This window comes from Gastrolobium bilobum, unplaced genomic scaffold (genome assembly GCF_033153095.1).
Source record: "Gastrolobium bilobum isolate Gb01-03AN ecotype WA unplaced genomic scaffold, APGP_CSIRO_Gbil_v1 utg12372, whole genome shotgun sequence".
Lineage (NCBI taxonomy): Eukaryota > Viridiplantae > Streptophyta > Magnoliopsida > Fabales > Fabaceae > Gastrolobium > Gastrolobium bilobum.
Window position 1 is genome coordinate 106767 of NW_026896185.1, and position 14922 is coordinate 121688.

Here is a 14922-nt window from a genome sequence, read left to right on the forward strand (position 1 = left end):
GAGATTCCAAAATTTTCCTAACAAACTTCGTTGTCCAGCGTTTCATGATTGTGTGAAAAAATGAATAAAAAACACTGTTTAAGATACCCACTTCTAACGTGGTATAGTTCCTCCTCGTCCTTGTCGCGGAATCGGGTTGAGGAATTTGGTTGTGTTGATGTGGTGAGTACTAGAGGGAGGAGGTTGTCGACGGAGGCTCGTCGGAGACTTGCTGAGGAGAGAGTTCCTCTGGTGTCATTGTCTGATGCTATATGTCTTGAAGTTCCATTTAACACACAACTTTACAATCTTTCTCTCATTCATCCTCAACTTTACATTTTATTATTTTAAACTAAAAGAAATTTAGTTTTCAAATTTATCGCTACTCATCAATATCTACAAGATAAACAAAGAATAACTCCTCTAGCTTCAAACATGTTGGGGAAAACATTATGTACGGAAAAATTATCTTCTTTCTTTGTTTTATTGGTTAGTGATGTAACTGCAACTGCCATATCGTTCAGAGCAACTGCCATGCTCTAAGGGCATGTTTGGTGCATAGTATAGGATAAGGCCTGATAATATAAGATCTGATAGTATAAAACCTGATTGTATGAGACCTGATTAAATTTTAATACTATCTAGCATTTGGTATGATATTGTATAAGATAATATCCTCCAATTTTAAAAATTAATATATTAAAAAAAAATTTAATATATAAATATTGAAATGGTATATTAGTTCTTGGGAATTGTACTTGTAATTAACATTCAAGTTCCAAACAGTAGTTCTGATTCAAATATTAAGGGTTATTTTGTAATTTTAACTCATTTTTTTTATTAATATTTTACCTTCAATCAAATATAAATTTAGTAAATTTAACCTAATTTTTTTGGTAAAATTTTGACCTATCATACAACTTTTTTACCAAACTCACTTTCCCATTATATTCTTAGTAATTGTATTTTCTTGGTAAAAAAAATTTCTCCTCTACTAAACGCCTCCTAAGAGTTTGCGAGTATATCAAATATCGTCACATGACAATATATATTTCGTCAAAATGTAACTAATTTCTCTCATTCTTATATCCATATTTCAGAATATAACACCTGATAGCATAAGACCGGATTAAATTTTAATCCTATCCAGTGTTTGGTATGATATTGTATAAGATAATATATTTCAATATTTTTAAAATTAATATATTAAAAAAGTTATTTTAATATATTAATATTGAAATGATATATTAGTTCTTGAAAATTGTACTCGTAAGCAATATTAATACATCAACCCCTTATCAGGCCTAATCCCTCCCCTTAGGCCGGATTAAGTTATATATCGTTTTGATGTATTAAGGGATTCTGCTGTATAAGCTTATACTACCAAATAACTGAAAATACTATAACGTATAATATAAGCTTATACTATCAGGTCTTATACATCACATCAAAAAGGCCCTAAGTAACATATAACTTAAATATGTCAATTATGATTTTTTTGAAATATTTTTGTTTGGAATTTTTTTTAAATAAATTGGACAGGTCACCAATTAATCGACTCTGTTATCAATTTTTACCAAAGCCGACACAGTCACACCAAATTCAATTATGGCTGATCCGTTGCGTCATCCAAACTGAACCCTTACCAAATAAATCAAACCCAAATACAAATAACCAAATATTGTAAGAGATTGGTATTTGTAATTTTAAATGACATAAATTTTGTCATCTCAAGAGAGATAGACACAAAATGAAAATTATGCAGAAGAAAAAAATGGTTGGTTTTTCTTTTAATTTAAATTTTAAATAAAAAAAATATTTTTTGTCTATCTCTTCTTTGAAATGACAAACATTTTTTCATATTTTAATTTTCCCATATTTTAACTAATTCGGTTCACCACAAAATAACTGACACTGAACCAAAATTATCATCCAGAATTCATAAACCCCAATTCTTCTTACAAAACCCTTTTAGTTATTGTTTTTGTTTGAACTTTCAACCAAATCTCCACGAAAACCCAGGTATGCAATCTCTTTCGTTTCTATTTGCAATTCGTTTTTCTCATCCTTGACATTTGATGCATTCCCTTTCCACACATTGCTATTAAATACTATTTGGTCAATCTTCATAAAATTAATACCAACCCTCTAGGTGTTTGATAGTTTGTCTCTAAGACTGGAGAACAATTTTCTAGGTACAGAAGCCGGGGATGATTTGTGCAACGTGATGGGTGTCAGGTTCGTATTGTGGATGCAATGGGCAGAAATATAACTCATGCATGAGTATGCTATTGTTGACGGAAAAAGAGTGCGTGTTAGGGGTCTGTCAAGTTATGGGACTATTATGATTTGTTATTACAAAGGAATAAGCCAAAAGGAAGGGTATTATACTTTGGAATAATGAGTATTTGTCTTGCAACTAAAAGATGCATGGTTTCTGGTACAAGGTAGTGGTTTCTTCGTAAGTTATATAGGAAGCCAGTGATTAGTTATTTGGGTGAGGATTCTAGGAGTTGCCTTGGGTATTGACTAGTATATGAATTCAAGATTCGGTAGCTTGCATACCTATTTTAGAGGCTTAGTTTCGTTTCATGTATCATATATATCATATAGTTTCTTGACTTAAAACCTGTTTTTTTCTCTGTCCTCTTGTTATTCTCTACCTATTCAGCCCGGTGCATCGTATCTGAGTGTTAAGAATGACATAGGGTAGTAATTAAGCCGGGATGTAGCCTAAGATATTCTGCATTGACAGCATGATTTATGTACTGCATAATACTGTCAATTTTTTTATCTGATTTATATTTGTATTGTACCGAAATATAGTACCCACACAAGATTTTGATTGTTGTTAATTACTTTCACCAACTTATGTAGACTATCTCAGATTGTGGCTGGTTATTGTCCTAAATTGCTCGTTGTGGATTAAAAATCATTCTTGCTGCTCCATGAATTAAACTTGACAACATCATAGTGTGAACTACGTTTCTAACTTGGCTGATTGCATATCTGTCTTTGAATGATTAGTTAGTTTGGACTCATCCCTAATTGATAATAAATTGACACATTTGTTAGCCTTAGCACTGTAAATTGTTTGCACTCAGACTGATCTGATAATCATTTAACTACTGTATTGTGAGCCATTAAGTTATGAGTACAGTAGATGATCTTGTATCTTGTCTGCCAAATTGTCTTTGATCTGTCTGAGTAAATAGACACATTTACTCGAGTACATCGTCTAAACTACGCCAAATTTTAGTGTAGCCTTGATTGACTTTAGTAGGAATAAAATTATCCTGTTTTTGCCTACTAATATAAACAACAGCACTTAAAGAAATTATATATAGTGTCATCAAAATATGGTTTATTATTATATATTTGAGCTCACTGTAGATGACTTTTGACTTTTTTTTTTTTTTTTTTTTTTATAGTGATCAAGAAATTATAACCTCAACATGCTGTTTTTAAGCATTAGATATATGGGCTAACTCACCCCACTTAGCCTTAGCTAACCGAAGTCAAGGTAATAAAGCCCATAAAACCAAAATTTCACAAATATAAAATTTCACGGAAGCCCAAAAGCCCACAAAGCTCTGTAACCTAGGGCGGGCTAACCAATTTCTCTCTGCCCCCTGCACCTGTTCTCCTTGCTGAAAATTTCTCCGCAATCTTTCGCACTAGGTAAGATTTTGCTTCTGCACATTTCTAATTACAAGTAGTTTGATTGATGATTGAATTCATGTGTTTTTCAGAATTTTCATGAAGCTTCATTTTCAATCTCTATATGTTTGGTCCTCTCATGAAAAACAAGATTAGAGGATATATGTAGCGCAGTTTGATTATCACAGATGAGTGTCATGGGTTGTTTCTGTTCACAAAGATGAAGCTCCTGAATCAACTGCTTTAACCAGATCAACTCACAGGTAGTATTTGCCATTGCACGATACTCAACTTCTGCACTAGATCGGGAAACAACAGGTTGTTTCTTGCTTTTCCATGAGATTAAGTTTCCTCCGAAGAAGACACAATAACCAGAAGTAGAGCGTCTGTCCGAGGGTGATCCTGCCCAATCGGCATCTGAGTAACCACAAATTTCTGTATTTCCCTGATCCGAATACAACAAACCTTTTCCTGGTGCTCCTTTGATGTATTGGAAGATCCTCACAGCAGCATCCCAATGTGAATCACAAGGGGAATCAAGGAACTGACTGGCCGTACTGACAGCGAAAGAAATATCTGGCCTAGTCACAGTAAGATAATTGAGCTTCCCAATCAGCCTTCGATAACGTCCAGGATCAGATAACGGCTCCCCCTGTCTGGGCAATAACTTAACATTAGGATCCATGGGTGTATCAACTGGTTTACACCCCAACATACCAGTCTCCTCTAGGATATCCAAGGCATACTTCCTTTGACAGATAGAAATGCCCTGTCTAGATTGCGCCACCTCAATTCCCAAGAAGTAACGCAGCTTCCCAAGGTCCTTTGTTTGAAATGCACTGAATAAATGTTGTTTTAACTGATGGATTCCGTCTTGATCACTTCCGGTGAGGATGATGTCATCAACATAGACTAACAAATAGATGCACTTGTTAGGAGATGTAATCCTATAGAATTCAGAATGGTCAACTTTACTGCGAATTAGGCCAAACGCCTGTACAGCAGAACTGAAGCGACTGAACCATGCTCGAGGAGACTGCTTGAGACCATATAAGGATTTTCGAAGACGACATACCTTCCCAGACTCCCCCTGAGCAACAAAACCAGGTGGTTGCTCCATGTAAACTTCTTCTTGTAAATCACCATGAAGAAAGGCATTTTTGATGTCAAGTTGAAGGAGTGGCCAGTGACGAACAGCAGCAAGGGCAAGAAATAGGCGGACGGACGCCATCTTAGCGACTGGAGAGAATGTATCGCTATAATCAAGGCCAAAGATTTGAGTAAAACCCTTGGCAACTAGGCGTGCCTTGAGACGATCAACATGGCCATCAGGTCCAACTTTCACAGTAAACCCCCAGCGACAACCAACTATAGACTTCTCTGGAGGAGCAGAAACAAGGTCCCAAGTGCCATTGGTATAAAGTGCGGTCATCTCATCAAGCATCGCTTGGCGCCATCCTGGATGGGAAAGTGCTGCACCTGTGGTCTTAGGAATAGAAACAGAAGAAAGACTAGAAACAAAGGTGGAATGAGGAGGAGAAAGGCGATCATAGCTCAAGAAGGTATAAAGAGGATAAGGGTTACGAGTAGTACGTGTACCTTTTCTTTGAGCAATGGGAAGAGCCTCTGGTGATTGAGGAGAGGACTTCCTGAGAAGGGCCTGGAATGCTGCATATTCTTCAGAGGAGAGAGAGACTGAACCATTTGAAGCAGTATCCGATTGAGCTACATTAGCAGCAAAAGAAGGTCGCATGTGAGGATACTTGGTGTAGCAGCGTTCCTCATAATGACCAAGTTGCTGACAGTAATGACAACGAGGTCGCTGACCACGTCCGACTGGACCTCCTGGGCCACGACCTCCTGGGCTACGTCCTCCTGGGCCTCCTGGGCCTCTACCACGACCACGTCCACCTCCAATATGCCCGCGAAAATCAGTACGGGAAACTAGAGCAGTAGAATCAACAACAGAAGACGATGCAGGAGCAGATTTCTTATTCAAATTCAGAAGACGCTGATACGTCATGGATAGATCAGGCTCCCCACTAGTCAAGATAGTATCACGAACATTATCATATTCTTCGGGAAGGCCAGAAAGTGTGGCAACCATAAAGAGACGTTCCACCTGTTTCCGATATGCAGTAGCATCAGTAGGGTAAGGCAGCATATCCAAATATGCCTGCATCAAAGAGCGACTCTTGCCAATTGTTAGAATATTAGATATGATATGATTAGATTTGATTAGATATGATTGGATTCTGTCTTATCCGTAAATAGTCTGACTGTATTCTGACTGTATTAGGATTAGGTTTGGATTAGGTTTGGGCCTTACACTTAAGCCCATTAGGGTCTCTATATATTGTAACTCCTTGACACAGATCAATACACAACATATTATTCTTCTATTATTTTATATTCAAGTTGGTATCAGAGCTCTTTCGTTCTGGAAACCCTCGCTTCCGCTTAGAAACCTTGTTTTTTGCTTTAAAACCTAAGCCCACTGCTTAGGAGTCCTCTTTCTTGCCGTGCGTCCTTCCGGCAAGCCTTCTAGGGCTGTAAACAACCTCTGAGTGATTTTTCCAAACGTGTCAGCACCTCCGACGGCCACCGGAACCACCGCCCGCCGTCAGAATCACTGTTCAGGCAACCAGAGACTTTTTCCGGCGACTTTTCCGACCAAACTTCACGCGATCAGGACCCTCTCTTCCCGGCGACCAGGTCTGTGGTGGTCCGGTCAGCAACGCATTTCCCACGCGCCGTCACGCGCCACCTGTCTTCTCTGCGCGTGGGCTTCACGCGCCACCTTCTGCCGGCGCGTGAGCACTATTCCGACGGCTTTTTCCGGCCGGTCTTGGACAGAGAAGCTCGCCTTCTCCTCCCCTTTCTGGATCTGTGATTGTTTCTCTGTGGGTCTGACCTTAGACGCGTGGTTCTTCTTGATTGGATATCGTTTGCCTTCGTTTACGGCTTTTATATTTTATCTTTAAATGGCAGCAGCATCTCCTGATCTCTCGGAGGTTAACTCTCCTTCTATTGTTGCAAATATAGCTCAGTCAGACAATGCATCATTTGGTTCAGGTTCAAACTATGCTGCACTCCAAACCCCTCTCAGGAAGGCTTCTCCTCAGTCTCAGCCTTATACTGGTAATCCTGTTGCTTGTGTTTCTCATTCTACATCACTTGACACTTGGATATTTGACTCCGGTGCTACCGATCATCTCTGTGGTAATAAGGAACTCTTTACATCTCTTACTTATTCTGATCATTTACCGTCTTTTACCCTTGCGGATGGAACCAAAGCCCCAGTTCGTGGGATTGGACAAGCTCGTCCGACCTCTACCTTGGCCCTGACATCTGTCTATTACATTCCTGGCATCCCTTATAACTTAATTTCTATTAGTAAGTTGATGCACTCCCTCACTTGCACCATTACTTTCTCTAACCATTCTGTTTCTGTGCAGGATCCGGGTACGGGGAAAATGATTGGAGTGGGTCGTGAGTCACGAGGGCTTTATTATCTGGATGTGCCTCGTCCTTCAGTAGCATGCTCTCTCACAGAATCTCCACAACTTATCCACAGTCGCCTTGGTCATCCAAGTCTTTCAAAGTTGCAGAAAATGGTTCCTCTTTTGTCCGGTCTTCAGTCTTTAGATTGTGTGTCATGTCAACAAGGGAAGCATACACGCTCCTCTTTTGCCAGTCGAGTCAATAAACGAGCTGATGCCCCTTTCTCTCTTGTTCATTCAGATATTTGGGGTCCAAGTCGTACCTTGTCTGTCTTAGGTTTTCGGTATTTCGTTACCTTTATTGATGATTTTTCCCGTTGCACTTGGACCTATTTAATGAAAAATCGTTCCGAGCTATTTTCCATTTATAAAAAGTTTTCTACTGAGATCCATACTCAATTTGGTGTTTCTATTCGTATTCTACGTAGTGATAATGCTAAGGAATATGTTTCTATTGATTTTTCTAAATTCTTGGCCACACAAGGTACTTTACATCAAACTACTTGTCCTCACACTCCACAACAAAATGGGGTGGCTGAACGTAAAAACAGACATCTCATTGAAACTGCCCGTACCCTTCTTATTCATATGCAGGTTCCCCTTCACTTCTGGGCAGATGCTGTACTCATCTCTTGTTTTCTCATCAATCGCATGCCTTCATCTGTGCTCCACAATGACATTCCTCATAATCTATTGCTTCCAGATGTTCCTCTTTATCCTCTAACTCCACATGTCTTTGGTTGTACTTGTTTTGTTCATGATCTCACTCTTGGTAAGGATAAGTTAACATCCAAAGCCTTTCAGTGTATCTTTCTTGGTTATTCTCGTCTTCAAAAGGGTTATCGTTGTTATTCTCCCGACCTTAAGCGTTACTTAGTTTCCGCTGATGTCACTTTTCTTGATCAACAACCCTTTAATTCTATCCCATCTCAGATGTCACAGGTTGATCATGTCCTTCCTGTCCCTTTTCTTGACTTGTCTTTGCCAGCTGCAGGTGCTTCTATTCCAGATGAGCAACCTATTGCTTCTATACCTGAGGACCGTCCACTTCTCACCTATCAGCGTCGCAAAACTGTGCCTCCTGTCGACTCGACTCTTGCTGACTCATCGCCTACTGCTGTTGCTTCTTCCCCTCCGGATCCTTCATCAGAGACTCTTCCCATTGCTCAAAGAAAAGGTACACGTACTACTCGTAACCCTTATCCTCTTTATACCTTTTTGAGTTATGACCGTCTTTCTTCACCTCATTTCACCTTTGTTTCTAGTCTTTCTTCTATTTCTATTCCTAAGACCACAGGTGAAGCACTTTCCCATCCAGGGTGGCGTCAAGCAATGCTTGATGAGATGACTGCACTTCATTCCAATGGCACTTGGGACCTTGTTTCTGCTCCTCCAGAGAAGTCTATAGTTGGTTGTCGCTGGGTTTTTACTGTGAAAGTTGGACCTGATGGCCATATTGATCGTCTCAAGGCACGTTTAGTTGCCAAGGGTTTTACTCAAATCTTTGGCCTTGATTATAGCGATACATTTTCTCCGGTCGCTAAGATGGCGTCAGTCCGCCTCTTTCTTGCCCTTGCTGCTGTTCGTCACTGGCCACTTCTTCAACTTGACATCAAAAATGCCTATCTTCATGGTGATTTACAAGAAGAAGTTTACATGGAGCAACCACCTGGTTTTGTTGCTCAGGGGGAGTCTGGAAAGGTGTGTCGTCTTCGGAAATCCTTATATGGTCTCAAGCAGTCTCCTCGAGCATGGTTCAGTCGTTTCAGTTCTGCTGTTCAGGCGTTTGGCTTAATCCGCAGTAAAGTTGACCATTCTGTGTTTTATAGGATTACATCTCCTGATAAGTGTATCTATTTGTTAGTCTATGTTGACGACATCATTCTCACCGGAAGTGATCAAGACGGAATTCGTCAGTTAAAACAGCATTTGTTTAGTACATTTCAAACAAAGGACCTTGGGAAGCTGCGTTACTTCTTGGGAATTGAGGTGGCGCAATCAAGACAGGGCATTTCTATCTGTCAAAGGAAATATGCCTTGGATATCCTAGAAGAAACTGGTATGTTGGGGAGTAAACCAGTTGATACACCTATGGATCCTAATGTCAAGTTATTACCCGGACAGGGGGAGCCGTTATCTGATCCTGGACGTTATCGGAGGCTAATTGGGAAGCTCAATTATCTTACTGTGACTAGGCCAGATATTTCTTTCGCTGTCAGTACGGCCAGTCAGTTCCTTGATTCCCCTTGTGATTCACATTGGGATGCTGCTGTGAGGATCCTCCAATACATCAAAGGAGCACCAGGAAAAGGTTTGTTGTATTCGGATCAGGGAAATACAGAAATTTGTGGTTACTCAGATGCCGATTGGGCAGGATCACCCTCGGACATACGCTCTACTTCTGGTTATTGTGTCTTCTTCGGAGGAAACTTAATCTCATGGAAAAGCAAGAAACAACCTGTTGTTTCCCGTTCTAGTGCAGAAGCTGAGTATTGTGCAATGGCAAATACTACCTGTGAGTTGATCTGGTTAAAGCAGTTGATTCAGGAGCTTCATCTTTGTGAACAGAAACAACCCATGACACTCATCTGTGATAATCAAGCTGCACTACATATGTCGGATGATTTGCTCAATTCCATAAACTGAGAGATGATGAAATAGAGCTGCTGAACATCATTAGTGTAGAGGTTTTTTGCTTCTTCCCACACTTCAGTGCAAGTTTGAAATGAATAAAAGATATCCAAGACAATCGGATCAATGGATTGCCAGAGGATACTCAGAAGCTGGTTGTCAATCTTTTCCCAATCAGACTTGTCCTCCTTAGGGACATCAGTAGACTTAGTTGTGAGATGGTTCCCATATCCTTGTCCAAAGAACCAAACTCGAACAGAGGTGGCCCAGTTCTTGTAATTAACAGATCCCTTCAATTTTGAAGAGGTAATGGACCCAATATTGGTAGAGATGATATTGGGAGAATTTCTCAAACGAGGAGATGGAGACTTGACCTCCGAATGAATTGGAAGGTTTGCTGCCATAGTATCAAATCACAAAGATACAAACCGAATAAAGGGAAACGAACCTGATCACCAATCAAGAAGAGGTGCGCACAAAAAGTCAGACCCACAAAGAACCAACCACAGATCCAGAAAGAGGAGGAGAAGACGAGCTTCTCTGTCCAAGACCGGCCGGAAAAAGTCGCCGGAATAGTGCTCACGCGCCGGCAGAAGGTGGCGCGTGAAGCCCACGCGCAGAGAAGACTGGAGGCGCGTGAGAGCGCGTGACAACTCCGATGGTGGCCGGACTTCCACAGAGCAGGTCGCCGGGAGGAGAGGGTTCTGTTCGCGTTCGTTCCAGACTGAAAACTCGCCGGAAAAGTACTCCGGCAGCCTGAACAGTGGCTGACGGTGGCTGATGGTGCTCCGGTGACTGTTTGGGGATGTGGACACGTGCAGAAGATGCCTGGAGAGGACTTACAGCCTTTGATGTCTTACCGGAAGGACGCACGGCAAAGAAAAGATGACTCCTAAGCAGTGGGCTTAGGTTTTAAAGCGAAGAACAAGATTTCTAAGCGGAAGCGAGGGTTCCCAGAACGAAATAGCTCTGGTACCAAGTTAAATGTAAAAGAATACGTTGTGTATTGATCTGTGTCAGGGAGTTACAATATATAGAGACCCTAATGGGCTTAAGTGTAAGGCTCAAACCTAATCCAAACCTAATCCTAATACAGTCAGAATACAGTCAGATTATTTACGGATAAGACAGAATCCAATCATATCTAATCAAATCTAATCATATCATATCTAATATTCTAACAGGTTTCATGTCATGTAATTTGTTGTGTATTGTATGTGTATACCAATTGATTGAGGTTGGTAATTGGTGATTAATCTCATGCCTAGCCTGTAAAGTTGACACTCCTTCCATCATGTCAGGGCATGTTTAATTGATCAAGGCATGATTAATGTTTTTCTTATCTTGTTTATCCACTATTGTTTATTAGGAAGGTTATGCTCTTCTGTCCACATTGGACTCAACTGCGAACCATTCAAATAGCATATTACCCCAGAAAAGGTGAATATGTGATCTCATGACAGGTGCTTGCTTCTGTAACTTCTTTAGCATATATACTACCTTGACCACCAACACTAGAGGACACATGTAACACCCAGCTTCATTGGGGTAAATTTAGAATTTATTTAAAATTTGGGTCACAGGTGTAGATTCATGAGTTATGTTGAATATCATGAATTGGGTGTTGGGATTTTATGAGGATTTTTGGGGATTTTGAAATTAATGCATTGATAATGGTGTTGATGCTTGAATCATTGTTGTTTGATGTAGGAATGTTGATTCTATGGGTGATTGTACGTTGAAATCACCATTGAAACCTATTGGGAGTTAGGGTTGTGTTCTCTGGATTGAGGAATTTGAGGGTAAGCCCCTAAACCATGACTTTGAGACATTGGGTATGATAAATGATGAGTATGTGACCTTGGTTGTGCTAATGATTGAGTTATTCACTTTGGAATAGGTTGTGTGGTGTTGGTTGTGCTAGTGGTAATTGCTTGGAAAGGACAATAGAATCAAAGAAAGCTTTGACAAGGTAAACTCTTGTACTTTGGGGGTTTTTCCTCTTGATGTTCCACCATACTCCATGAGGAGTAATGGTTTGTATAACATGTATATGCATTAGTATTGGAATTAGGTGTATGTGCTTGAGTTATTGAATTGTCATGCATGGTTGCATGATTGGAATTGATTCTCTGGCTAGTATAATTTCATTCACATGGGCGTTTCAGGGATGGCTGATGGTCCAGAGGGATGGCTCAATTGTGACTGATACCAACATTCCGGGGATGGCTGATAGTGTAGAGGGATGTGTGATTGGTGTTGATACACCTGACTTGAATATATGCTGCTTGTTGTGAGCTTGGTTGCCATATGCCGTTTTGATGCCCGAATGTCATAGAAGGGAGCTCAAGGTTGGAGGAGTCTCTAAAATCCCTGAGTTTACTGAGATTGTATCTTACCTCGTTTTGGGATTATTTTCGGGTACATTGACCATCGGAGATGAGACACCCCTTGGCAAGAGGCCAACTTGAGGATTGATGACATGCTTCCATTATTTTGGTCTCTATTGACATGGTAGCATGCTAGGACTCATTTGGAGTTTATATTGATGTATGAGAAATTGCACATTTGGTCATGCGTGCATTCATGTCAAAGTGGGAAGATACAGTCTTATATGCTTTTGGAGGAATTGATGTACTTTGAGAAACATTGTATAATGATGATTTATTTTGGCAAAAATCCTTGTATATGTATCAATTGAATTGAAACAATGTAATGATAATGTACATTTTGATTTATCATGTGATGGCATGTTGCCAATGTTATTTTGGGGTATTTAATGCTCATTGATGTAATTGTCAAGTTGGAGGATCATTGCATTGTACCGTATGTGGTAATTTGAGACAATGAGATCATGGAAATGTACATGTATATTTGGAGGAAAAACTTTTGAGAGTGTTGTTCATATCATGATGAATATTTGGTTCAAAGAGGCTTACATGCTTAGTTCTTTTGTAAGATGATTATGAAATGTATAAATATTGTAAAGAGGCAATTCAACTCAAAACCTTAAGGTATTAGGTGGACCAATTCAATTCAACTCATAGCAGAACCAATTCCTTAGTGGCTCGCTAGCTGACCATGGCTATCCTTTAGTTAGTGCTGGATTGCTTCACCACTTTATTAAGTATGTCTTCCTGTAGCCGCCATTTACTTAACTAACCAACTTGAGCTATTGTAAGGTAACCATAGGTTGACTGCCAAAAGGTCTCGGTTCTTACCAAGCGAAGCGGTCTTTGATTGCAGCGAAGAATTGATCTGAAACGAAGCACTTCACCTATGGGTGTTGTAGAAAGGATCTTTACAAATATAACATTGGAATAATCCATGGGTGGAACATTGAATGAGAGTCTTGAAATGATTATGGGTAATTGATATTGGATCCATGGAAAAACCATGTATGAAATATGTTTATTAGGTTCAAAGATTGGAGCATTTTGTTTGTGCCATAACACAAATTTACCAAGTGATGTTCATTATTTCCTCGTTGTGCTGCACAGTATCTGAATTCTATATAGCTATATTTTTTTTTTAGCCATAAATACCGATCTATAAATTTGCATCTATCCATTATATGATCTGATTGAACTATTAACGGGGAAACAGTGGATCTATAGTTTTCTTGTTCTATGTAAAATTCTGGGATAAACTACTCTCTTGATTTAATTGCATGTGTGCTCAAACTTCTAGATATAAATTAATATGAATCTTCTCTACTTTCTGTTCAACGTTTGTTGGGAACTGTTAATTGTTTGTAGATATGCCCCTAGAGCTAGTTACTAGTTAGAACTTTCCTTTTTATACTTGCATAGTTACTTGGATATCTAACATAAAAGTTGAGTATGTGATATAAAAGTTGAATTTAACGTGAGCACCCTGATGTTATTTAATTGCTATTTAACAAGCATAATATTCAATCTTTAACTTGAATACACTGTTGTTACAGGAAATGAGTGGTTTGCAAGGTAAATGGAAACGCCAAGATTTGGCTTTAGCAGTGTCTGCGTCTCTCACAAATGAAGAGCGCATTGTCTATAACATCATTCGTGCGAAGAAAGACATGGGGATATGGTCTGGAGACATCAAACGAGAAATGAACCTCCCTGAGACCGTGTTCAAGAAATCCCTTAAGTTGCTTCAATCCAAGAGTCTCATCAAGGAAGTTGTTAACATCCGGAACAAATCCAGGAAGCTTTTCATGGCAGCAGAGTTTGAACCCTCCAATGAGATCACTGGTGGGGAGTGGTACAGTGAAGGCAAGCTTGACAGTGAGTTCATCACCCATCTTACAAGTGTTTGCCTGAAGTCCATTTTCCAGCTGAAAGTTGCCACTTGTGATGGAATATTGGAGTGGACCAGAAAGACAAGGATCTTCCCCGTTGAAGTCACAAAACAGCAAGTAGAACAGATTTTGAGGATTTTGGTTATGGATGATAAGATCCTAGAGGTGAAGAGCACTGGGTTTGGGGATTTTGCATCTATTCCTGATGGTAGAGTTTGTTATAGATTGAAAAGCAAAGGCGGTGTTATAGATGGTGCCATGGCTTCCATTCCTTGTGGGGTTTGTCCTCGGATAAAATTTTGTGCACCAAATGGTGTTGTCTCCCCAACAACCTGTGTCTATTATCAGAAATGGTTGGACTTCTAAATGAGCCACATTCTTATTTTTGAATTTTAAATGGTCTTCCAAGTTTTGATTTTTTCCTATATATATATATATATATATATATATATATATATATATATAACCATTGCCTTTTAACTTTTTTATTTTGTTGAGATATATAAAAACTATTAATATAGCCTCACCCAATAGTTTAAGCTTTTGGGTTGAATTGGTTCTTTACATGGTATCAGAGCCTCGGTGTACCGGGTTCGATCCTCACCGCTCTCCACTTTCTTTCAAGTGGAATTTCTTTCTTCGCATAGGTAGGTGGGTCTGTGCCTTGTCTACCCTTCAAGCTCAGTGGGCTCTCGTGTGAGGGGGCGTGTTGAGATATATAAAAACCACTAATATAGCCTCACCCAATAGCTTAAGCTTTTGGATTGAATTGGTTCTTTACACATTTTATTACTCAATATAATACATCAAAAGTTTATTTTCCTTTTGCATTAAAATTAAAAATGACAGCTATTTGCTGTCTGCTTT

The 14922-nt window shown here is 39.6% G+C and overlaps 1 protein-coding gene across 3 annotated transcripts; it reads left to right on the top strand.

Moving 5' to 3' along the window:
- Positions 1-1899: 1899 nt before the first annotated feature.
- On the top strand, positions 1900-14452 carry LOC133298171 (uncharacterized). Of its 3 annotated transcripts, XR_009749747.1 has the most exons (4): positions 1901-2001; positions 11484-11575; positions 11674-11745; positions 11942-12065. XR_009749747.1 is itself a non-coding variant. In XM_061497432.1 (2 exons), exon 2 carries the CDS (start codon positions 13723-13725, stop codon positions 14419-14421), a length of 699 nt encoding a protein of 232 aa, XP_061353416.1. In that variant the 5' UTR covers positions 1900-2001; positions 13720-13722; the 3' UTR covers positions 14422-14452. The 3 variants fall into 3 exon arrangements, 2 of the variants coding, with proteins under 2 accessions (XP_061353416.1, XP_061353417.1); XM_061497432.1 differs by lacking the exons at positions 11484-11575; positions 11674-11745; positions 11942-12065 and adding an exon at positions 13720-14452 and having other exon boundaries at positions 1900-2001; XM_061497433.1 differs by lacking the exons at positions 1901-2001; positions 11484-11575; positions 11674-11745; positions 11942-12065 and adding exons at positions 2187-2217; positions 13720-14452.
- Positions 14453-14922: the final 470 nt, after the last annotated feature.